This window comes from Terrapene carolina, unplaced genomic scaffold, assembly GCF_002925995.2.
Source record: "Terrapene carolina triunguis isolate 2854851 unplaced genomic scaffold, T_m_triunguis-2.0 Scaffold62, whole genome shotgun sequence".
Taxonomy (NCBI): Eukaryota; Metazoa; Chordata; order Testudines; family Emydidae; genus Terrapene; species Terrapene triunguis.
Window position 1 is genome coordinate 36058125 of NW_020664413.1, and position 26622 is coordinate 36084746.

General features: G+C 41.0%; 1 protein-coding gene across 1 annotated transcript in view; it reads left to right on the forward strand.

The window, feature by feature from the left end:
• LOC112111655 (collagen alpha-1(XXVIII) chain-like) overlaps positions 1-26622 on the forward strand; it is a 64644-nt gene that overhangs the window by 9438 nt on the left and 28584 nt on the right. The window contains exons 7-18 of the mRNA XM_024207196.2: positions 2319-2345; positions 2539-2583; positions 3306-3350; positions 5225-5278; positions 8104-8172; positions 10055-10123; positions 12477-12545; positions 15294-15362; positions 16086-16154; positions 16236-16304; positions 20486-20554; positions 21917-21988. Of these exons, the coding sequence (XP_024062964.1) occupies positions 2319-2345; positions 2539-2583; positions 3306-3350; positions 5225-5278; positions 8104-8172; positions 10055-10123; positions 12477-12545; positions 15294-15362; positions 16086-16154; positions 16236-16304; positions 20486-20554; positions 21917-21988 (726 nt within the window). The remainder of the gene's footprint in view (positions 1-2318; positions 2346-2538; positions 2584-3305; positions 3351-5224; positions 5279-8103; positions 8173-10054; positions 10124-12476; positions 12546-15293; positions 15363-16085; positions 16155-16235; positions 16305-20485; positions 20555-21916; positions 21989-26622) is intronic.

A 26622-nucleotide genomic window follows, 5' to 3' on the forward strand; every position in this document is an offset into this window, starting at 1 on the left:
TGAAATTTATTGATTTTAGTAAGACTTTTGACATAGTCCCACATGTCATTCTATAAGCAAACTAAAGAAATGTAGTCAAGAATAAATTAATATAAGGTGGGTGAAAATGGATTGAAAGACCATACTCAAAAAGTAGCAATCAATGGTTCACTGACAAACTGGGGAGAGGTATTTAGTCAGGTCCCGCAGGGGTCAGTCCTGTCCAGTACTATTCAATATTTCCATTAATGACTTGAATAATGGAGTGGAGAGTATGCTTATAAAATTTGTGGATGACACCAAACTGGGAGGGTTTGCAAACACTTTGGAGGACAGCATAAGGATTAAAAATGACCTTGATAAATTGCAGAATTGGTCTAAAATCAACAAGATAAAATTCAGTAAAGATAAGTTCAAAGTTCTTAGGAAGGAAAAATCAAATGCACAACTATAAAATAGGGAATTACTGGCTAGGTGGTAGTACTGATAAAGATCTGAGGATTATAGTGGATCACAAATTGAATGAGAGAGTCAACAGTAGCTATTATCATTCTGGGATGTATTAACAGGAGTGTTGTATGTAAGACATGGGAAGTAACTGTCCCATTCTACTCAGTTTTGGTGAGGCCTCAGCTGGAATATTGTGTCCAGTTCTGGGCAACAAACTTTAGGAAAGATGGGGACAAATTGGAGAGAGACCAGAGGAGAGCACCAAAAATGATAAAAGGTTTAGAAAACCTGATCTATGAAGAAAGGTTAAAGAAAATGGACATGTTTAGACTTGAGAAGAGAATACTGAGGAAGGACCTGACAATCTTCAGATATTTTAAGGGCTGTTATAAAGAGGATGATGATCAATTGTTCTGCATATTCATGAAGGTAGGAGAAGTAGTAATAGGCTTAATCTGCAGCAAGGAAGATTTAGGTTAGATATTAGGAAAAACTTTCTAACAATAAGGATAGTTAAGCTCTGGAATAGACTTCCAAGAGAGGTTGTGGAATCCCCATTACTGGAAGTTTTTAAGAACTTGTTCCACAAATACCTGTCAGGGATGGTCTAGGTATACTTCGTCCTGCCTCAGCACAAGGAGCTGGATTAGATGACCTCTTGAGGTCTCTTTCTGCCCTACATTTCTATGATTGATCTCAAAATGTAATTGTACATGGGGAATCATCAATGAGCAGGGTCATTTCTAGTGGGATCCTGCAGGGATCAGTTCTTGGCCCTATGTTAGTTAACATTTTTATTAATAACCTTGAAGAAAACATAAAATCATCACTGATAAAGTTTGCAGAGGACACAAAAATCAGGGGAGTGATACGTTTTCTGCTGTTAGATTCAGAGATTTTTGAGGCCATAAGGAACCATTTTGACCATCTACTCTAACTTCCTGTGAAACACAGGCCCAATTGCTTTAAAAGACAACCTAATATATTAAATAGGAGGAAAATATTACTTTTCCATTTAAATATTGCTATAGTTGGCATAGGGGAAGTATGTGATCATAAATGGCAGTGGCGGTAGTGCTTGTGACTGTGAATGTGAGGGAAGGTGATCTGCAAAACACTGTGGTACAGTCTATGAAAATGTTTGAGAATTCCTGTTATAATGAGTTATCAACATTTACCAATAACGTAGTTGTCACTATGTCCCTGATCCAGCCACATGACTGACATGTTTTCATTGAATCAGTGAGATTCCACCCAGCCGTTGGGGTCTACACAGACAGATATCCTTGCAGGACTGGAAACCTGATTTACAATGGAAAGAAGAATATCTGCATTGTTTCATTTTGCCACCTGTAGTTATTAACACTGGGTTCAGCTTTGTAGCCTTTCCACTCATACAACTGTCATACAAGGTTTGTAAAAACAAAAATACAGCAGTTCTTTCAGAGCTGCACTGTTGTGTGCAGGGCACTGAACATTTTCCCCATGCTGAGTTTCCTCCAGTTTTTAAAAAAGTTTCGCAACAAGTCTCAAACTTTGATGTCCTCACTATGCCCACACCACCTCTACCTTTCCAGAAATATGCTTACATTTATGGGAGTGTCAACCTTACCTCTAGATCTCAAGCCTATAATTAAAATCTCAGTTTAAAATTGCATTGACATAGGGTATTTTGTACATATAATAATATATATTATTGTAGATAGCTGTCATATACACAGCCATATTACCACCTCAATCAGAGATCCAGTGTTGTAGCTGAATGTTTATTAGAAATTTTATGTTTTTTATATAAAGACTATGGAGTTGCAGCTTGTGTAATAGTGTCACAATTAATTTACTTAAATCAGGTTGAAGTGTCTTCCAATTTTCTTTGTTTCTTTTCCCAGGGAAAATCTGGCTACAAAGGAGAAAAGGTATGATTTTCAGTAGGAACATTTATTGACATGTTGGTATTGTCTTTTAGATATACACGTCAACATATTTGGTTGGCTGTTCATGAAAAATTGTAGCATTTGGGACGTGTGTTCCAGCAGGAAGATGTAATGAATAAAAATATCCTTGTAATGCTAAGTAAACTTTTTGAATATTTATGGTTTATTTCCTAAGGGGGAAAGAGGTGACTGTGGCACTCCAGGGATAAAAGGTGACAGAGTAAGTATCTATCTGCTTATTATACTTTAGGGAAAACATTGTTATAGAATACTATTTCTCCTAATGTACAGCGAAATGGAGTATGGAGAAGTTATGGGACACAGTTGCCTGAGATTTAAAATGTGGTATCCCTGAATAATGCACATTGTGGTAGATTTAGTGTAAATGTTATTTATAAAGCTGAGGGAGAATACAGTTGACAAATTTTAAGGTCAATCAAATAAAGATAAACTGAACAAAGGTAATTTTTCAATAATTATTCCAGCTGCTCTTATATTTTAGTGCTGTTGCATTTAGGGCACAAGCCTACTTCCACTTCAGACACTGGCAAGACTCTCATTGACTTTGGCAGGAGCAGAATCAGGCCCAGTTTTAAAGGGGGAAGATGGACTGAGGGGTGTATGACTATGAAAATGAAAACCAAGATTTTAATTCCAGCAATGGGCTTGAAGGTTCAGTGTATGGTAGTTGTAAACATGTTTAATGAAATAGATATAAAACTTGACCATGCAGGATCCTGGTATCTGACTTCAAATTCATTCTCATACTATAATTTAACTACTATACTGTATCCCAGTCTTCATATTTATGCAGTACTTTCTTGCAAGTTGTTGACTTCTGGATTTCTTTTCTTGATGTTCTTTGTACTATATTTTAATGTATCCAAATATATTTTAGAAGTTTTAGATTTTTCTAGGCACTTTTTTCTTCTTGCTTTTCAGGGTCCAGAAGGTCCAGTTGGTCACACAGGATTAAGAGGTCTACAGGTAACAAACAGCACAGACATACTTTGCTTCCTTGGTGCTTTGCAAAGCTTTGAAATCACTTTAGTTCAGAATATGGCCCAGCTGAGGTGCCTCAGCTGCTTAGACTTCTAGAGCCAGTCCCATTCAAAATATTCCGTGTCTAACACACTTATCCTCTTTCATTGCAACATTGACAGGGATTTTTGGAGTTCAATGTAGACAACTGAATATTTTTGTTCTCTGATTATTGACTAGCAGAAACGGTAGAGTGTGCAGGAGAAGAGACCCCACAGCAATGGAAAGACTGTGCTGTTGTCATGTCGGATGCTGTGGGCAATACTTAGCATATATTTATTCATGAATTGGGGCCTCAGGTACTTTGGCCTAATTAGAGTATAGATCTCTGCTGCACATCGGAGACTTTGTTCCCCCCTGAAAATGTGTTTATTTTAAATTTAATATATTAAGGATTGATTTCACACATTTGTATCATTTGTCTAATTCAGAGTGTCATATTCCGCATCTCTAGGATGGCAGAACAATTTGACCTTGTCATCTTGTACTTCCTTAAGGAAAAAGGTCTAAGACACTTCTGGGGCCCAATTCTGTTCTCCCTACTTGGGCAAAATGCCTGGGGTGTAATCCTGGCCCCATGGGAAAGCAAAACTCCCATTGATTGCAACAGGACCAGGATTTCATCCTCATTGTCTTCATTGATCCGAATAAGGAGCAGGTGACTAAACCCTTGATTAGGCAGAAGATGAAAATATGCAACAAGTTTTAGTAAACAGAAAGCATATAAAATGTTAGGCCTACCAACCACTGTCCCTTCATAACCGAGTAGTTGATTTAAGAAGTAATATAGGAAAAAAAACAACACTGATAACTTAACAACATAGAGCCTTATCCTTTAGGAGCACTGGGCAATGGACTGTTGAAATAAATGAGCGCACTAGTGAGATGTGACCCATATAAATCAAAGCAATTGGCTCAGCCATCCTCAGCTGATGGAAACTGGCATAGGTCCATTGAAGTCAATGGAGCTACCAAAATCAGTGAAGCTATGCAGATTTATACCTGCTGAAGATCTAGCCCATGTTTTCTAACAGGGGTTGAAAGTCGTGTACATTGATAAATCATACTCCAATATTATGAAGGAATTAAAACAATCCAGAATATTGCCAGTTTGCACATTTCGGATGAGTTCTGTTCCCACTGGATGCAATGAGGTTTTGTGACTTAAAATGGCCTGTTCTTGTACCTATTGTTTTAGGAGAATCTGTCATATAAGCAAACTTGTTATAGTGCATCATAAAAATCAATAACAAAAATCAGAACATCTTTATGCAAAATATGCAACCAAAGAAAATCAAAGTTACACATTTTAAATAGATCAAATTTGCCATAACACCCTTTTACTGGGAGCAGTGTTTTGTAAAAGAACCCCCAAACCATAGGTGCTGAAACTAGGGATGTGGGGGGTGCTGCCACACCCCTGTCTTGAAGTAGTTTCCATTATATACAGGGTTTACAATTTGGTTCAATGGCTCTCAGCATCCCCACTATAAAAACTGTTTCAGCACCCCTGCCCCAAACCCTACATTATTAATACCTAGAGGAGCTTGCAGTATTGTCATTGTTGCAGTGATGATGTAGGTAAATTCTACCTGATGACTGTTTACTTTTATTCTACTTAAGAAAGAGCCAAGTGCTGTCCTCAGATGCTTACACACCACTAGCTGCATTCTTGCATACAAGGACAGAATTTAAATTGTGTTTAGTTTTGAAGTGTTTAAGATTTTCATGTGGATTGCAGGAAATTATTGCTTGTTTCTCAAAAACCCCTTGCTCTGAAAGCCTGGAAAATTCTGATAAAAACATTTGTGTTTTAACAGGGTTCCCAAGGGCTACCCGGAGACCAAGGGCCTGAAGGTGTGCAAGGATCAAAGGCAAGAATAAAAAGATCTCCTCTTTTTTAAGGTTAAAAGACACATACAGTTATCCATACCACAATAATACTCTTCCCCACTTTCACTTTTCACTTCTGTTCAAGGGGTTTGGCTAAATGGGGACTGCAAGTAATTCATCTATCCAATATCCCTGCAAGTTACCTAGCAAAATCTATTACTCTACTCCTGGTGTTTACTACACTAGATTCAGCTGGACATTGTCTCTTCAGCATAGTGACTTATATCCCATTCTTCTAGTACTTGAACACTTAAAGTGCAGTATTACTCCAAAAATTATTTGTTGTCTCTTACCACTTGATGTATCAGATGCGTTCAATTTAGAAAACAGTATGTTTTACTTGTAAGTGCCAATCATGGAAATTCAGCCTGGGATCTGAAAGCCAAACTGTGTTCCTTTTGGATTGTACATTCTTATTAGTAATACTAATTCTGGCACTGGATCTTATTGAATAAGCTTGTTGATTATGCATGAAAAGGGATCGAATCCATTTTGTTCTCCCATAGCTGAATTGGCTCCACAATGCTAACAAGAAGTAAAAATCAAATCAGAACTTACATGTGTCAGTAAGGTAAACAAATCAGACTTGGAATCTGCACCATGAACAGATATGTTGAATAAGAAGGTGCTATTTTTACATTATCAGTCTTTTGACCTTTCACAGGAACTCTTTTAGGGTAATATCACAAATTCCCTTCTCTTCCCTTTGGACCACCACAAACAGGATGGATGCTTTTAAGTTTCTGACACTAATGTGTTATTTCAGGGGTCGGCAACCTTTCAGAAGTGGTGTGCCGAGTCTTCATTTATTCACTCTAATTTAAGGTTTCGCGTGCCAGTAATACATTTTAACGTTTTTAGAAGGTCTCTTTCTATAAATCTATAATATATAACTAAACTATTGTTGTATGTAAAGTAAATAAGGTTTTTAAAATGTTTAAGATTAAATTAAATTAAAATGCAGAGCCCCCTGAACCGGTGGCCAGGACCCGGGCACTGTGAGTGCCATTGAAAATCAGCTCGCGTGCCGCCTTCGGCACACGTGCCATAGGTTGCCTACCCCTGTGTTATTTATTGGGTCCTCTCCACCAGTACGACTCTGTGCTACAACATACAACTGGAAGTAAACTTTCCCTTTAGGTTTCCAGGGACGTAAAAGGCAAGATCTCACCATCCTGAGATTCTATATCCCCTGGCCCCTGCTAGCCTCCTCCCTTGCACTTCCTTCTGCCCTTTAGCTGTTGATGGGTTGATTGTTCTCATTAGCTCATCAGCCTCCTGACTAAGTAAGCCATTGAACATCCCATTCCCCCCCAGTTAAATCCACTCCAAGGGGGAATAGCTAGTACCTTAGTACTAAGAGTCCTGGGTCAGCTCTAGACTCCCAACACTGTGTCACAGGCAGAGACTGAGCCCGATTCAAAAAGATTTCTGACATTTATATGGATAAGAATATCCAGAACTGTTTATAATTAATTATGATAACAACGTTGGAGGGAATATTAAACTTCATGCTTCAGGGTATAAACCTATCCCTGTCAATTACAGATCAGATGAGAACTAATGACGCGGGCAAATTATCCCACATCTATCTCCTGTGGGATTCTCACACCTTCCTCTGAAGCATCTGGTACTGGCCATTCTCAGAAAAAATATACTGGACTAGATGGACTACAGGTCTGATCCAGTATGGCAGTTCCTATGTTTCTAGGACTCCAGTCTTCTGCAGAGCTACCAATCCTGCAGTTAGGACTTGTCACCATTTAAGTCAATGGGAGTTTTTGCCAGTGACAGCAACAGGAGCAAGATCAAGTCCTTAAATGTAGGCTTGAAGACAAGTATAAAAATAGGCAGGTTATCCGTGGGAGTTAAGCACCTAAATATTTTTTTAAAATCTGGTCCTTGAGTGTTAAGTACTATGGGCCTGATCCAAAGCCGACTGGCGTCAGTAAGTGCCTTTCCATATACCTCAATGGGCTTTGGATCAGATCTCTAAATTCCAAGGTTCAGTCATTTAATTAACTAACTTTTAAGTTAGAAACTTGTGGGTATACAGGGTTTCTGAGTATAATCCATAAACAATACTGGGAAAGTGCCCTCTTTCTCCTAGTGCTTCATCCCTTTTCTAATGCTAACATTTTGTGGACCAAGTTTTCTTTTCACTATATAAATCCAAAATGCTAAATTCTGGCTTCTATTACCAGAAGCACTCACCACTCTTTAAAATAACAAGACTGAGGCACAGAAGTAATAAAAACAAGAAGATTCAGAATTAAAGCTACCACAGTGTCACTGAATCAGAAACGTTAGAAATAAGAAAGAGCTCTTAGGGCTAAACCTGCATACCCTTACCTACATGAGTAAGTCTGAATCATGTAAAATCCCATTGACTTCAATGGCTCGACTCCTGTGAGAAAGAATGACCAGCTCAAGACCCAGGTAATCTAATCTATTTCACTACCATTTTGTTTTTTTCTAATGCCTTTTGTAATCCCATTTTGACCCATGTGCCTGAATCTAGCTGCCAGGGCTTGCACCACCAGGGCAGGAAATAGCTAGCTTTTTACACAGAATGACTTAAAAGGGCCTGGGGAGAAGGCAATGGATTGGGTCACCAACAATGTAATATAATACCAGTGGGTTTGAAATATTTAATTCCTAACAGGAGAAACAAAAAAAACCATTGTGATTAATATTCAAAATTTGTTCTTTTTAGACAAATTGCATGAGTCTGGTTCTTCTAGAAACCTACAAAGCTTTGAAATGTTTTAAAAGCAAAATTATTTCCTTTTTATTTTTTAAAAAGGGTGAAAGAGGCCTCCCTGGGCCGCCTGGATTGACTGGAGAAACTGGAATAGGATTGCCTGGCCCAAAGGTAAAAATGCTAGTCATACAGTATACTGTGCATGCCTTTGTAAAAGAACAAAAGCAACAGCAGCTGAATATATAAATCTTTCATATATCATTGGATTAAGTACAATAAACGTTAAGATTGTGATACCTGCAAAGTTATTCAAAATGTTCATAGATTAAAACAACAACAACAAAAACCAACCACCACTTTATAGTATTGGTATAAATAAAACCAGGGAGTACATGACTAATTGAGTATAGAGACACACATATTGTCACAAACAAAATATTATTCTGTTCTGAACACACTTGGTGGTCCAGATAGTTGGCACAAAGAATACGAGCTTACTGTAAACAAAATGTTAGCCTTCTGAATAAGGGCTAAATCTGGTTTATACTGTACTGGGATTGCTATCACCATCTCTTTCTAGAGCAAACATTGTAGTCTCTCAGCTGCTGAAATTCTGCTGAGTTAAGGTTCACAAGGATTCTCCATTCAGTTATTTTGTCAATTATCTGTTATCAAAAATCATAATTTAAAAATGTTAATATCAAACACAGACTTACCAAAAAACTCATAGTGCATGCTGTGTCTTATGCATACGTGTAGGTCTGAATCATGGTCCAAATTTAATTTCAAGCTTCAGTTTCAAAAACATGTTTTAAAACGGAAAAACATTTTTTCTAAAATAAAAGCAAAGCAATGCTGTGGCAGATATTGCAATCACATGCAATATCTTTGGGGACCATATTGTACTAAGTCTATGAGTGGTTTATGTATGATTGTGTTCTGCTCCATGGGGGAGGGTTACCACAGCTCCTCCAGGTACTAAAAATCAGTGAGAGATTTAGTTTGTGTTTCACCTTAATCACAACTCTAAAGAGGTACCACCTTCTGGAGTGGTTTGCATATACTGATTCAGACTGGGTTTTCCAGAGACTAGAAGACAAAGGAAGGATGTTTGATATAAAAGGATGAGCTTGAACTGACACAGGGCCTTCGTTCTGATCCAGAAAACAGACAGGGCCTTCTGTCCAAGAGCCCCAACCTTTGCAGAAGGGTTGAAAAGAGTTTGACCAACCAGGGCCCCATAAGGTTGATGGGTGACCTCTGGTAAGCTTTTAGAATGTGCGTAGGAACTTTTATTGGTTTTTTTTATTATGTTCTCTCTCTAATGTTTTACCTTAAGAATAAAGGTGCTTGCTTAGAAAGCAATGGATGGTAACTTGTAACTGCTGGCAATACACTGGTCTTAGCCCTTAGAGAGTTAGCAAAGCACAGGCACTGGCCCTAGGCAGCTGGGGATATTGCAGTGTAAGGCAGGGAGCTGTGCAGCCTTAAAATGCCAGTCAGGAGGGAGAGACACGGGCCTCTCCCCAAGAGCGATGACTGCTGGGATCCAGAAACCTTAAGTGGGTGTCTGGCTGTCAGTTACATATGTTAGAGGTGGTTCTAAGCACGTCAGAATAAGATCTGATAGATGGTTATAAGTAAGGGCACGATTTGATCACGGAGGTCACAGATTCCATGATTTTAACAGATGTCCACAAATTCTTCAGCTTCAATCCCCTGCAGCAGTGCTTGGACTTCAGCTTCAGCCCCACTGTGATCATACCCTGATTTTGTACATTTTTACCATGACTGTTCCAAGAATTTTGCCCAATTTTACCATGACAAAATCATATCCATAGTTATAAGCCATGGTTATAAGCAAGCTATTGATGTATCTACTGGGTCTTATGTGTTGCCAGGGAGGTGAGAAAATTAGGATTTGCCTCACTTATATTCAGGTAGATTAAACGCCCAGACAAAGGATACCTGATTAAAAAGTGTTTATATATTGTGCAAATGCAAATACCAATACATCAAAAACAAGCTTTTAAAAATATGTCTTTGTTGGAAGGGTGACATTGGCTTGACAGGAAGACCAGGCCCTGTTGGCCCACCTGGAGCTGGTGAGCCAGGACTACCGGTATGTTCTGTGTTTGAGAGCTGAGAGAGGGAAGCCCTCTGAAGGCCCACATGTTAACAAGTACTTGCATGCTAAATTATGCCAACTCTTTTCATCTTTAAACTAGTTCTCTCTTATACACATGAAATTGTCTATGACTTTCATCACCCTTGGTTGTTTGAAGAACCTATCTCGAATTCCTTATTTTAAACTGTGCTTCTACTCCATGAAGTAACTATGAAAAATGGCATCTTCTTACTTGAAAAAAAATCTGCTCCTGCATGTATTCAAAGCCATATCTGTTGACTTAAGATTTTACTGCTTTTCACTCCTCTTAACGTTGCAGAGCCTGCACAGCTAAGAGAGAGGTATCTGGGTTCTGTTCCTTTTTGTGGATCATCAACTCAGTTCTTTTGTTACATTCCAAACAAGTGCATCTGTGCAATCCCCGTAAAGGCATTCAGGTTGCATAGGTTTCCCTAAAAATCATAATTTGGTCAGCAAAATCAATGACTGATGCAGAAAAAAATCCACGCATGACTGGGTTTGTAGGGTTATCAATGAGGAATCCTGCCCTTCCCTCTACATATCTTTTTACTTGTAAATTGAGTACACTTGAGGCAAACCTGGGGCCCACTTTACCATTTTTCAGAGTCACTTTTCAGAGTAGAACCAATCTTCAGAGTCAAGTACAATCCCTTTTCCAAATCAGTGTGGTTTAGTAAGCTGTTCAATGTACTCTAGGCTAAATTCTCTTCAGTTCAATGAGGTTGTACCACTGTAGCCGTGATATAGTCCAGGATTATTCAGAAGTAGCTTTTCCCCCATGAACAGGCAGAAATTTGTAAGAATTATTTCATACAACATTTTCTCTTTAAAATGAGAAAGCTATATTTGATGAGAAATAGACTGACCTCAGCCCAGCTTGAAAAGAAATTCATGCAGAAGAATGAGTGCTTTTTGCTGAAGGGTTCTGAATCCACAGAGTAAGCAGCTTTACTAAATTATACACTAGTGACAGTCGATCAGTAAAGGTACGAAGATTCCCCCTTCATCACCTGTGCTAGTTACCCATACTGCAGGTAGCTACATGGGAAAGAGCAGCCTCTGTGGAGGTAATACATCCCCTATTCTGAGCATGTGGACGAGAAGAGGTGGTGAACGGACGGAGACTTGGCTATATCCCCATATGCCAACCACCATAGCTGCACCAGTGCACCAGGAGACATACAATGTACTAGGTATAGGACTGACGTCACTCAGGGTATCCTAGTACAGAGAAGAGGAGTTGGAAGCAGATTATGGCAACAATGCATTGACCTATACATGCGACTCCTGGCAAAACAATAATAGAACTCTCTGCTCAATTTTTGTCTCAGGGCCAGATTCATGCTCCATGCTCAAAGTTCTCACTGGGAACGCCACACTGGAGGCACAGCAGAATCAATGCCCTCAATGTTTTGAGGGTCCCTCCTTTCTTTTGCAGGTCCTACTTGCTTTACAATCATTATTTAACAATAAACTATCTCCAGCCCTCTATAAACTGTAAACTCTTCTGGCAAATCATAATTCTGGTAAATTTTTTTGGAAACCCGAAAAAAAATTACAAAATTGAAATGCACAACTGTTTGAAGGGGAGTTTCCTTTTTATTATTGAAGGCAATAGGATTTTCTCCACCTAAAAATTAAGTATAGTTCTGAAGCTGTACACAGGACCCTCTCCAACTACAGTTAGCTTCTATGGATTCTAATTTACTGACGTACTGAAATCTGTCATTCTGTGCCTGCCACTTTCCCAGAATAAAGTTGAGAGGCAGACAGACGCAGGGAGCCACTGTATAACAGGCCTAATATATGAAGATTCTGGACCTGTCTTTAGCACAAATCTTTGCCCACTCATATTTGCTAGACTATGCTCCCACCAGCAAGTATGCTGTTGTTTTGTTCACACCACAGAGTCGTAGCTCTCTTCACGTAAACCTTCTTCCACATTATTTTGTGTGGCCTTTAATCTGGTTCTCTCTGCATAGTATATTATGCTCAAATGCTAATAAGCATTAATAATAATTTCCAAAATGAACCAAAGGATGGGGAGGGAAGAATTAAGAAGACGAAGTAAGAGTAAAGAGAAGGAATTTTCAATGACTCATAAGTAAGCCACTAAAATAATCCTATATAGCATGTCATAGCTGCAGGCCAGAATGCTTTCTTTGTTGATTTATTGTGACTATCACGTTACCGTATTATTTTGAACAGGTTATAACTATGTACCAATTCAAAGAGGTGTTTAAAAACCAACAGCAAGACTTATTGCTCTGTTATCAGTTTGAATAGTTGATATATTTTCTAGGAAGTTTTAAATTTATTTTAACAGGGGCCTCAAGGACCTCAAGGGATTCAAGGAGAAAGAGGTTCACCAGGTGAAGGGCTTCCAGGACCAAAGGTACCGTAACAGATAGTATATAAGGCCCGATCCTGATCCCATTTAAACCAGTGACCCACTTTCCATTTACTTCAATGCATATAGGATCAGACCTATGGCAAAAAAATTAGCTAGTCAGATTAGCCTGCAAACTAACCCTCTGGGGCAAATAGGCCGCTCAGTTAAACTAGTACAAATTCACTGAAGCCAGTGGCTCAGAATGTTACCTCTAATCAGAGCTGGCCTTTGAGGCCTCCATAGCCTGTGGCCTCTCCCTCCTGCTTTGGGGGACCTTAAAAGGGGAAAGAATTGGAGCTTTAATTTTAAAATAGCCTCTTGCACCTTACCTTGGAATATAGTCTTGAAAACAAACTAATCTAAAGTGATCCCTAGAGTGAAAACTTGTCATTGATTTTTCCTAAATCTTTATACTCAGTCCCCTTTACCTTCATCCAGTGCTGGCATTTAGGGTTAATGAAAATCTTGGCCACAGGTCCCTGAGTTTGTGGAGAACCCCAAATCAGCTGAGGGCAATACCTCCCAGGCTACTGTTGTTGGCATTCAGATATGGTAGCTCATTGATGAGGGGACAGCACTAGAAACATTGCTAGCTCTCTTCCAGATGCTGGCCTGAAGCTGAGCCAGCTCCTAGGCTGACAAGCCAGTGTGATCTTTGGCTACAACAACAGACAACTAAATAGCATGAGAGATACAGCAGTCTAGGCATGGGATTCACAAGGGATTCCCACATTCTAGCCCTGTCCTGAAACTGACTCCCTCTGTTGCCTTCTATGTAACTTTCTGCTTTATTATCCCCATTTTATAAATGGAGACTGAATCTTAAATACCTCCCGGGTAAACTAATGATAATGTAGTTATTATGTGTAAATTCTCTACAAATGCTAAAAGTCACCAGAATTCACATAAAACCTTCCAGTGGTTGGGGACTTCATGACTCCCAAACTCCCAATGTGCTTGAACAATTGTTCCTTCCAGAACTTTTTAAAAAATGTTGACAGCCATGCACAGCCCCAAGCATGAGCAGCTGGACTCCACTGGAGTGCAGGCAGAGGGCCTAAAGAGTTCCCCTGTCCCACACTTTTTTAAAATGTGAAATGAGTCAGGTAAGGTTGAGGTATATCCCAAAGAACTAACTCCCCTCAAAATCTCCAAGGTGATCCTGGGCATAGTTAGTGGTGATCATGGTAGTTAGATGTCAGTTATGTTTGGGGGAGTGGTGAAAAATCATTTTGCAGGTATGTCCACAAATGCTAATATTGGTTTTCCCTCGACTCAAACTCTCTTGCATTTTGTTTAGCCCAATACTGCAATAGCTGGGTTTGATTTTGGCTGTTGCTATCAGAATAATCATTTTTACTTAAATTCATCGCAATTTCTGATATATATTTCAGGAAGAATTGTAGAAGTTCTCTGATGTTGTTAATGTTGATCACTTACATTTACATAGCAAAGATTAAAATGTTTTAAAGAAAACACAGACAGAAATCACTCCACCACTACTGAAATACAGCCACTATTTAACAGTGCCAAGCAACACTGCACAACAGGTTAAGGAAGTGAAGAATGCATCTAACTGAAGCTACAGAGAGAATTTAGATAAGCAGAATGAATGTGTTTTAACCAAACTGGAATTTGGCCAGGACAGCAGGGTTATTAGCACTCCTGTGCCTACAAAAATGCACTATATTTTACTGCCAATTTGAAATAAAGCCAAACATGTATCAACAGATTCTATATTATTGTATGATCTCCAATCCTGTTGCCAAGTATGTCAGGTCTCTGACATTAAATCATGTATTTTAGAAGTTGGTTTGTAAATCTAAAACAATCTATACAATTGCTTCTTCTAAGAAAGCTTGTTTATTAAAAGATTAGACTTCGGTCAGAGGAAAACATATGCCGATCTCCTACAGTAGTAGGAGAAAGGAATGTTATTTTAAGTAGGAAATTTCAAAAAAGTAAGGAAAACTAAAATGAGAAATTTGATTAGTGGGGGAAGGTCTTTAATTCTGTTGACTTCACTATGTAGAACTATGATAATTTGCACCAGCTGAGTGCTTCTCCTATATGCTTTAGTAATAGAAATACAAAGAAATTCAATCTTTTTCTCCTTATTAAGTTGCATTTTCCTTAAGACCTCCTTTTGTAGTTACATTTTCTTTAAAAAATTCTTTGTGTGTATGACGAACCCTTTTTCACTAATACCCCTTGTCTATTTCTTATCACCTCCCATTTCCATCACTAATGCTTGGCTGCCATACTGAGAAAGCTATTTGCTACTCTCAAATTATTATATTGAAACAATGATGCAATGTGGACTCAGTGCTGAAATCCTTATTCAGGCAAAACAATTAGGGTCAAATCCTGCTTACCTTATTTCACCAAGACTACTCACATGAGTAAATGAGCAGAAGTCAGCCCTGAGCAGGTTATGAGGCTTAGCCCTGCTGACATTTAAACCATTGATTTAAATGGAAGCAGGATTAAGCCTAATGTGCTTGAAATGAAAAGAAGGGTAAAGAGAAGCTTGTTCATTTATTTTTTGTGATCAGTCTCACACTGACGAGTGTTCTTGTCTGAAAAGAAGACCTCTTTGGTACACCAAGAAACAAAGAAATTCAGGCACTGCCTTCTTGTTCTTGTTTTGACTTCCATCATTATGCTACCACTAGTCTCTCTGATTTGTACTGAAGAGAGTAAATAACCATGGATTGCTGAAGTTAACATCATGTAATTTTTTTCATATAGGGAGAGCGTGGTTTTGATGGTCCAAAAGGACCTCGTGGCCAGCCGGGCACTGGCATAAAAGGTGAAAAGGTGAGCAATAAATATGTCAGGCAGTTAACAAATTGCAAAGGAATCTGAATGCAGTGGGTGTTGATATTAGTTACAAAAGATGTAATGAAGCAAAATAAAGAATTTGGTATCTACAATAGCAGCCGCACAATACTTATTTTGTGGTGAGATTTATAGCCAATAAACTGCCCCAACCAATTCTAAGATCTCTTCTTAGTAAAATTTGAGACGGAACAAAAAGTGATTGATTCTGTGGGAAAGTTAAGATCTGGAATAGAGGGGGTGGGGGGAGGGGAGAAGAGACTGTAACAGTCGTTTACAGCAGCTGACCAGCATGTGCAAAGATGTATACATGGATTCTTTAGAACCATAGAATAACAGGAGTGGAAGGGACCGCGAGAGGTCATCAAGTCCAGTCCCCTGCACTCATGGCAGGCCCAAGCACCATCTAGACCATCCCTGACAGGTGTTTGTCTAACCTGCTCTTAAAAATCTCCAGTGATGGAGATTCCAGGGCTTGGTGGTCATAGTGCGGCAGACTCACCTGCTGAGTCTGCCGCACTATAAAACACAAGCAGGAGAAGAAGAAATGTGGAGAAGGTGTAGGGTCAGAGCCTCAGCTGGTGTATATTGAAGTAACTCCATTGGCTTCGGAAGAGCTATGCCAGTGTACACCAGCCGAGGATCTGACCCAAATTGTTTCCATATCTTTACAACGTTAAGCAATTGTACTTTGTTCAACAGGGTGAAATTGGCCCACCTGGTTTACCTGGGCCTATTGGGTTATCTGGCATTGGGATTCAAGGAGAAAAGGTGGGATTTTCATTTTTAAAGTATTTCTGTAATATTGGGAGAATATTTTAATTTTAAAGATTAATTTTAAAATCTTTTCAGGGGGTAGAAGGCCCAAAAGGAACGCCTGGTCCAAGAGGGCCACCTGGACAAGGGCTACCTGGATCAAAGGTACGGAAATTCACTGATGTAAGAGGTACAACGGAAATTTCTGGTTTTAGCATTAAATGTCACATATAAGAAATGGCTTAATTTTATGATGATTCTTAGTAAAGTATTGAAAGTAAATAGGTACACTGATTCAGCTACAATAAGTTATTACTTTTCTGTATTAATATTATTGTAGGAAATTTGGGCCCCTAACCCATTACAAGGCCTTGCTAAACCCACACAAATGCTATGTGCCTAGTTTCTTTCTATGGCCTGCTGCTATCAAGGAACCTTTTGGGATTCTATATGCCAGAGACTGGGGTTCTCTACTTCATACTTGCGCTTCCTTACATAGGCTGCAGGCGCTTTTGATCTCTTCCGACCTCTCCAGAAGAATATTTTATGCTTGACTGAACATCACACCAGGCCTCACGCAGCAGTATCCGTCTTCCTGACTGCATTGCACCCCTTCCAGAGCAGCATGTCATTGTCTTACAGACTGCCTTCTGTTCTTGTTGCTTGTGCTGGTTGCTTCTCCCTATATTTCATCTAATATTGTGCATTTAGAAATATTAGAAAGCAGCACAAGGTTTAATTAGGATCACATTCTTAGGTGTCAAAATTGAAGTCCAGAAGAGATGGAATTGCTGGTGAAAGAGGTCACCATGAAAGCTTTTGGGACAGGAGATTTAAAGGGGCTTTCTGAAAAGAACTATCAATATGAGCAAGAAATATGGGCCTATAAAGGGGTTCACTCACCACAGAAGCACCTCCTCATGGCCAGGTGTGGCATAGTAGCAGCATACCTATATGGTACCCCCTACCACTGGTCGCTCCATCTCTGCAGTGGTCTCTCTTCCCACAGCTCGGCCCTCAGGTCATGTTTTAGTCCACCCCTTCCGGGGTAACAGAGTCCAACCTAGCTATAGTCCAGTGCCTTCACAACAGGTATTCCTTCTATCTCTGGGCTCTGAGGTCCTTATACACCTTACCTTAGGGAGTTTCAACCAACCTTCCTCGGTAGCTGGTAAGAGGAACAAGACCCTTCCTCTTACTCTCGGTTCCAGCCCAGGAACCCTGTGGCAGGCAACCAAGATATACTTCCTCAGACTCCTTGCTGTCTCCCTGGATTGCTTCCTACCTTTTCTATCCATCAGAGAGTGACCACAGACTATTTCCCTGCAGCCCATTTCTTCTTCTTCCGTTTGTGTTTTATAGTGCAGCAGACTCACTTGCTGAGTCTATGACCACCAAGCTCTGGACACTATAGATTAATTCTTGAAATAAAGTCTTTCACCTTTCCCAGTATTCTAAAAGAATTGCAATTTTTTTTTATGGGGACCCATTTTTCTGATGCTTTTACTAGATATTGCAGTGAAAATGTTGATACTTTAAGGCCTCTATGTTTTTCATACAATACCTCCTTTCAATGGTACACTCTATACTCCTAAAGGAGATGATCAACTGTTTACTAGATCTTGCATGGCCAACATAATCCATCTTTAAGTTTGAATCTAATAAACAAATTACTATTTAAGCCACAATGGCCAGTTAAAATTCTAAATAGACCCACTTCACATTCTCTCTCAAGGCCTTGGAGTATATCAGCATTTTCAAATCTTGGGTACATTTCACAGAATCTTTTTCCCTTCGTTTCTTTTGCCCATATTTCTTGCCATTCCTCTGAGTCATTTTTAATTAGTTTTCTAAACTCCAATTTACTTAAAGGGATCTCTAAATCAGATTGCTCATGTTTGATAGCATTTTTTGCCACTTGGTCTGCCAGCTCATTGCCCACTGCCCTACATGCACTGGAATCCATGCTATTATTATGATTACACCCAACTACATCAATTCTGTTAACAGTAATATTTCAATAAATATATCATTTCTGCTATCACCAGTAGTCTTGATAACGGATCAGACAGGATGACTATGGCAGCTGGCACACCTCTATACCCAATTTAATGCCAGCATTATCCCTGCCTGTTCGGCTGTCAAAACATCTACAAAATTTGATAGCCTCACAGCTTTCTTGAATGAAGGAATGCAGAATGTTGTTCCCACTCTTCCTGTTCTTTGGTGCCATGAGTATACCTACGGTGGTAGCATCCCACTTATCAGAAACCATATTGATATGCCATATCTTGCACGTTTAACACTCCTTTTCCCTTAATTTTATTATACAATTCCATATCTATCTTAAGAAGTATAATTTTCCAATTATTATGCATTTTCCCAAAACACTAGATTAACCTCTTTTTGGTCTTTCTTTTCACTAAGATCATTTGTCCATGCTTTAACCCTACTTACATGAGGCATTTTTGCCCTACACATTGACCACTTAATTCCCAGCATTTATCATATAGTAGCAGGGTGTTTCCAACTTCTACATTTCCAGTGACTTTAGCCAAAAAGGTCAAATCCAAAGCTTCATTTTTAAAGTAACAGGCATTTCACCCACAGCTATCTGCAGTACATACAGCAGCTTTGTTATGAAGGCACCACATGCAATTTGCAACACCTGAGCTTGGACTGAGTCAAGCTTTCTCAAATTTGTTTTTGATGCCAAACTGAAAACCTGGCACCCATACTCAATAATTTGTCTTATTAGCGTTCTGAATAGCATTACCACTGCTTTTTTATCTGCACCACAGGGGGTTCCAGAAATACTTCTAAGTCATTTGAATCTGCCTTTCCATTTATCTCTAATGTCAATATGATCCTTCCAAGTGAGCTTGCTATCAAATACTACACCTAAAAATTTGAAAGCTTTTAACTATACTTATTTGCTGTCCATTATAGATACAATTTATAATCTTTTTAAATTTTCCTTTTTGTGAATATTATTCCTTTAGTTTTATCAATTGAGAATTTAAAATTCCATGTTTCCCCATTCTACACACTTCATTAGTGCTTCATTTACTCTTAAGCAGCTATTTCATGGTTTATGGTTTTGGCCATATGGCACAGTAGTCAGCAAATAAAGTGATGCCTATTCCTACACTCATCTCTTTTGGAAGATCATTTACCAAGATGTTGAATAAAGTAGGACTGATGACACTCTCCTGTGAAGTGCCATTTGTAAGTGTATATATACTGGAGTAGGCTTTCCCTACTCTGACCTGCATAGTTCTTTTACTTGAGAAATCCCTTCTACCCCTATACATTCTTCCTTTTATACCCATGGTAGCCACTTTATGAAGTTAACCCTCCCTCTATATCATAATTTTTTTCAATATCCAGAAAAGTGATTATAAATTCTTTAGTTCTTTTACCTTTTTAATCTTCCGTTTCTATCCTTACAATATGGTCAGTTGTGCGCCTTCCCCTCCTAAACTCACTCTGCTTGCTACCTAGAAGTCTGTTTCTCTCAAAGTATGAAACCAATCTCTCAGTTATTATTTTTACCATTTCAAACGTGCTGCAAGCGCAGTTAGACTGCATGCATCAGGTCTGGATCACAGCTTTCCTAGTTCCCTTACTGGAACAATAACCACATGCTTCCAGCCTATTGGTTCCTCACCTTTTCCTCATATACTACTGTACAATTTTAGTACCACTCTCAGTCTTCTTTCAGGTTGGTGTTTACAGCTGCTTTCTCCTACAAATTTCCTGGCTTTATAATTGCCACCAGCCGGACTTCATTATCAGTTAAGTCTGGCCTTCTCTCTCTTGCAGGTACTGCCAGGTATGTTAATTGGCTCTCAGATCCACATTAACCCCTTCATGGTCCCAGTTACCCCATCACAGGGTCCCAATTCTGAATCCTTTCACATCATTAGGAGTTTGATATGGTTATAACAGGTTTAGCAATCTCTATCAGGTAAAGAAAAGTAACTAGGGAACAGCAGAGCGCTCCTCACACATTTGGAATGATTAATAGCAGGGATATGCTCTACTCATGATGTAAAGAGACAAGAGTAAAGTGTATTTGAAAGTCAGATGTGCTCTCAAAGTGTCTGCTACATTATTCATACATTTACAGCATTCATCAGGCCCAGTGACAAGTTTCCCAAGAAAGGATGAAGTAGACAATACACTGGAGAATCTAGCCCTTTAGGTCAAAATTTTAAAAAGCTAGGACCTCAAATAATGCATTTTTATTAAGCTGAATGCTCTTTCTGTAAATGTAAGCTGCCAAGAAAATGTAGTCTTATCTTTCTGGTGTTAAAGCTCTTCAAAAACATTTTCTGTTTAAGGGAGAACAAGGCTTGCCAGGAGAAACTGGAGCTCCGGGAGAAAGAGGTCCTGGGGAACCTGGTTCAAAGGTATGCTGTTAATAAAGAGCTCTTTCCTTCTCCTAAATTACTTAAGCACTTTTGAAAATCCCACCTGTAGGCACTAAAACATTGATTTAAGAGCTAAACTTTAAACTCCTATTTTTGAAAACTTTGGCCACTAACTTTTAACGGCATCCAAAAATGTATGTTTTAAAATGTTATTAGCACTATACGCTTGCAGACAAATTCCATAGAGCTGAAACAATCCAGATGCCTAGCCAATACTTAGGCTTCAGTGGTGCTTAGGCCTCATTCAGCCTGGCTGCACAACCACTGTGCACAAGAGTAAGGGGGCATAGGAGCTACCTTAGTGCCCAGCACAGGCTAGCCACATCAGCAGACCCTGAGCAGCAAGGGAGTGCAGCAGCCATGGGCTGTTACTTTCCCTCTTAGAAAAGTGGATAGGGAGTGACTGGACAGAACCTTGGCTCTGCCCGCAGCTCACCAGCTAATAAATCAGAGCTGGCACAGAGGGGGAAGTAAGTTATGTCAGCAAAAAGGATTGGCACAACTTATATCCCCTGTGGGGGGCATGGATCAGTGTCCATGTCACACTCTCCATCAGTACCCAGCCCAAGCTGAGGAAGCTAATGATCCAACCAGCAGACCAAATTTGGTGATGAATCCTGGTCATGTGCCACCTGAGGCATGTTGCGCATACACTAAGAAGACGTTCCCTGTGACACACAGGGGAAGCAGCAACCAGATTGTGACTGTCAGTCTAAAACTATGTGAGATCAAAATCAGTCATTGATGGACAGATGAATACAAAATATATAGCTAGGTTTTTTTTTAATTTACAAAGGTTTATCTGAATCCAAAATTACCACATTTAATCTGAATCCTAATATATCAGCTCAGATCCTTAGGTGGTGTAAATTGGCCTCGCTCAATTGACTCAGTGGAACTATGCTGATTTATATTAGCTGAAGACTGGGCTCATCATATCATATTAAGCTCAGTGCTAGTATTTACTTAAAACACTGCCACTTTTATTAGTTAAAATAATAGGATAGTGACTTTTTAAATAAAAGTAAATTGAATATAATTATGGAGAGTTAATAACTAACATTCATTACATAATTTATCCTTAATATACAATGTATGCTCTTAATAATCAGCTAATACAGTATTTCCTGATCCTTCCTTCCTTCCGTGTCTGGAATTCAGAGAAGTTCTGTGTACAGAATGACTGCAAGGTTTGATCTCATATGTCTAAAGGTTTTTCTTGCAAAAAAATTAGGAGCCTTTTTTAAAAAAAAGAGGTTTCCCTGATTATAAGAGATAATGGTACTATAGTTACATTTAAGATATGGACATGTTTTTATTTATCTCCATTATTTATTTCAGGGTGAGCCAGGTTCTTCAGGACTGGCAGGTCTGCCTGGTCTTCCAGGGGAAGATGGAGCCCCAGGACAAAAGGTTTGTGTGTTTCTTTGTCCTCAACTTTCCCCTTCCTCCCTCAGCTCACGTACTGCTTGCCCCATCCCTCATACTGATACCCTGGTCCAGCAGAGAGCCCTCCATGGAGTCTGGGACAAAGGGATTGACACTGCTGAGGAAGGGATGAGCACTTTCCTCATGGAGAAAGGGAGATCCAGGTGCAGTGATGACCTTACACATGTACGCTGAAAAGTCTCAATGAGGTTCTGTAATGGGGTACACTCACCACTGAGTCAGGAGATTAGCTCTCACCCAGTCTGGTGTCACGTCCTTTGATTGCTCACACCATGGAGTATGGTTTCTCTCTCTCTGTGGACTCAGGGTGCTCCCTCTTTGTGACTCAGCCCTCCGTCCAGGTCACTGTCCAGTCCTCCCCTTCCAGGGTACCAAAGTCCCTCTGGACCAACAGTCTGCACACTGTCCCAGGCAGTCCTCCGTGCCAATTCTAAACTTATGCCACTTTCCCAGTGGCTGGTACATGAACACGGGCCCACCCGCTATGCCAGGTTTCAGCCCAGTGACCCTATGCCTAGCAACCAGTCTGCTCAATCCCAGATACTGTTGCTATTTCTCTGGACCACTTTCAACCTAGCCTTGCTCAAGCCTTTCTTACCCAAAACCTCTGGGTTGACCGTCATTTCAGGGCCCAGACCCCAGGGCTTATGGTCCCTGCTGGGTTTCATCCTTTCCAAAGAATGATTGCAGACCATCTCCCTGCAGCCCCCTTCTTTTTCCTCTTTTGTATGACGAAGCAGACTTTATTGAATAGTTTATACTTGCCACCAACTACAGTTCCTCGTTACTTAGCCGTTTATAGTCTCTCTCTCTCTGCCCTGTGTCTTTCAGATAATGTAACAGTGCCTTTTAATAATGCCCCATTTCCCCAATGTTTTTACTAAATAACAATGTAATTTTTGTTACCTTAAAATGTTCAAATTCCTCAAAGTTTCTCCCTTTCTTTATCAAAGACCTTACATACCTATAAAAGGTCATCAATTGTTTTGTTCACCCTACAGAACCCATATAGTCCATCATTGGGTCTATTTATTCAAAAAAATATTTCCATTTAAGCCACAATGGCCAGATAGTGCTCTAAACTAAAACACTTCATTAGGCCTATCCCTGCCCTGATGTATGTTATTAGCCTCAACTATAGCAGCCCCCTTCTGCTCCAAACTTCCTGGCTTTAGACAAGCTCAGCCTCCCCTGCCCAGCTGGGCTTCATCATCAGTTAGCCTTTATCAGTCCCTGTCTCTTCCCCAGGTGCAGTCTATATGATTAATTGGCCCCTTCTGAGCCACCTTAATCCCATCACAGGTCCACAATTATTAACAGGGCTTCCCATGTTGCCAGTGATATCAGAATTTGATATGAGAATACATGAGGGTGAGCTAGAAACCTTTGACAGTGCCTGTCAGGGTTCCCTCCCCCTCTGAACTTTAGGGTACAGACGCGGGGACTCTCATGAAGACCCCCTAAGCTTATTTCTACCAGCTTAGGTTAAAAACTCCCCAAGGCACAATTTCTCTCTTATACCTTGGATTAAGTAATGCTGCCACCACCAAGTGATTTAAACAAACATTTAGGGAGGGCCACTTGGAGCCCTACCTTCCCCAAATATTCCACCAAGCCCCTACACCCCCTGTCCTGGGGAGGCTTGAGAATAATATCCTCACAAATTGGTACAGGTCAACACAGACCCAAACCCTTGGATCCTAAAATGATGAAAAATCAATCAGGTTCTTAAAAGAAGAATTTTAATTAAAGAAAAGGTAAAAGAATTACCTCTGTAAAATTGGGATGGTAAGTATTTTACAGAATAACAAAAGACTCAAGAACATAGAGGATCTCCCCTCTAGGGAAAACCTTAAAGTTACAAATCCAGGGATAAACCTCCCTCTAGACAAAACCTCCCTCTAGACAAGGAAAATCACAAGCCAAAATAAAAGTAAGCTAACGCATTCCCTTATTATTACTTACTAATTCTAATTGAGTTGGATTGCTTGCCTTCTTGATCTGTCTCCGGCAAGCACACAGAACAGACAGACAAAGAACAGACAAAACAAAGCCTTTCCCCCCTCCCCAGATTTGAAAGTATCTTGTCCCCTTATTGGTCCTTTTGGTCAGGTGCCAGCTAGGTTACCTGAGATTCTTAACCCTTTACAGGTAAAAGGATTTTGTGCCTCTGGCCAGAAGGGATTTTATAGTACCGTATACAAAAAGGTGGTTACCCTTCCCTTTATATTTATGACAGTGCCTTTTTTCTTTCTCAAAAATAAATTAATTAATGAATTAATCAATTTTTGGGGAGGGGAGGTTCAAAATTCTCAGCCCAAAAGTATATTTTGAGGGAAATCTTTCACAGAAATATGTTCAGCCATTTTTTGAGTTACCTGTTGTCAGGGGACCAGGTCGTAGGCAGTCAGGCCTAGTTGTCAGAGCCGACATGCCAGAGCCAAGGGTCCAGAGAGTCAGAGCCAAGAAGCAGAGCTAAGGGTCAGAACTGTGTTATCTGGAGTCATGGAAAGCAGGAACAGGGCTGGTTCCAAGGCAGGAGCAAGGCTGGGACAGGACTGGAACAAGGCCAGGTGCAGAGCAGGGTCGAGGCTGGAGGAAGGCAGGAGCAGGGCTAGGAATGAGGCAAGCAGAGGAAGGCAGAAAATCTGTGGGCATTTGTGCTGAGCAGCCAGTGCTTTGCCATTGCTGTTGGGCTTATAAATCAGGCTGCTGATCCTGCAGCCAACAGGCACTGTGATTAATCAGGCAGTTCTAGGGCAGTGCAGCTGAATCTATTACTTTCCTAGTAGCGAAGTTAGCAAGGGAGGAGGCCAGTATTCTTCTTGGCCCCAAATGGTTATTGGCCCAAAGCTGCGGTGCGGAGAGGAGTGGAATTAAGCAGGAAGTTTTCCCCAGATCAGTCCAGCATGTCCATGAAGGTGCTGGAGGGTTGCTGGGGTATGGCATAGACTGAACAGCATGATCAAATACTCAAAGTGACCATAGTTTGCATGGAAAGTCATCTTCCACTTGTCTCCCTCTCACACACACTAGGCTATAGGCCCCGCTCAGGTCTAGTTTTGTGAAAATTCGAGTGGAGTGCAGTTAATCTAAGAGTTCATGGACAGAGCCACCCAGAGGATTCAGAGGGTCTGGGGCAAAGCAGGGGAGCGGACGTAAAAAAAGGCGCCACCCGCGGCAGTGCTTGTACTCACCGGGCGGTGCTCCGAGTCTGCGGCGGCAGGTCCTTCACTGGCTCCGGGTCTTCCGCGGCACTGAAGGACCCCCCGCCGCCGAAGTGCCGCCGAAGTCCCGGAGCGACGTGAAGGACCCCCCGCCGCCGAAGACCTGGAGCGCCACCGGGTGAGTAAAAATTAAAAAGCGCCTCTAGCCAGGAAAGGGATTCTCGGCCAGGGCTCGTGGGGGCCCTGCGGGGCCCAGGGCCTGGGACAAATTGCCCCACTTGCCCTCCCCCACCCCCCGGGCAGCCCTGTTCGTGGATGACAGGAAGCAGGGATATCAGTTCTGAATAGTCACCTTGTTGAGTGCCCAATAATCAATGCAGGGCCTCAAGGGGCCATCCTTCTTCTTAACAAAGAAGATCGCGGCCCCCACCAGACATGTGGATGGATGGATAAGCCCCTTCTGTAGGTTTTCTTGCAGATAGGTGCGAAGAGCCTGAAGTTCTGGTTCAGAGAGGCATATATATGACCGAAGGGAACCTTGGCTCCAGGCTGAAGGTCCATCAGGCAGTCATAAGTTCATTGTGTTTCCTTTGTCAGTGTTTCCTTTGACAAATATAGTTTCTCTATAACACTGCGACATGTTATGACTTTCAAGTACATTATTTCTACATACCTGGAAAAATAGTCTATGCCCCTGAGAGACATAGCTATGCCAACCTAACCTCCAGTGTAAATAATGCTACTGCCTCTTGGGGAGGTGGATTACCTACACCAGTGGGAAAACCCCTCTGGTCGGCATAGGTAGTGTCTACACTGAAGTGCAACAGCAGTGCCGCCGAAGCATTTTCAGTGTGTAGACATACTCTAAGACACTTTAATGCACTAGTTCAGGGGCGGGAAAACTTTTTCGCCTGAGGGCCACATCGGGTTTCCAAAATTGTATGGAGGGCCAGTTAGGGGAGGTTGTGCCTCCCCAAACAATCAGGCATAGCCCGGCCCCCACCCCTTTTCCAACGTCCCCCCCCGTTTCTCACCCCATGATGGCCCGCCCGGGATTCCTGCCCCATCCAACCCCCCCATTCCCTGTCCCCTGACAGCCCCTCCGGGACCCCTGCCCCATCCATCCCTCCCTGTTCCCTGCCCTCTGACTGCCCCAACCCCTATCCACACCCCCACACCCCGACTACCACCCCGAACCCCCCTGCCCTCTATCCAACCCCCCCTGCTCCTTGCCCCCTTACCGTGCTGCCTGGAGCACCAGTGGCTGGCGGCACTACAGCCACGCTGCCCAGAGCACCAGGACAGGCAGCCACGCCACCGCGCAGCACAGAGCACCGGGTCAGGCCACATATCTGCAAGAGCCCCACCGCCCAGAGCATTGCGCCAGCAGCGCAGCGAGCTGAGGCTGTGGGGGAGGAGGAACAGCAGGGG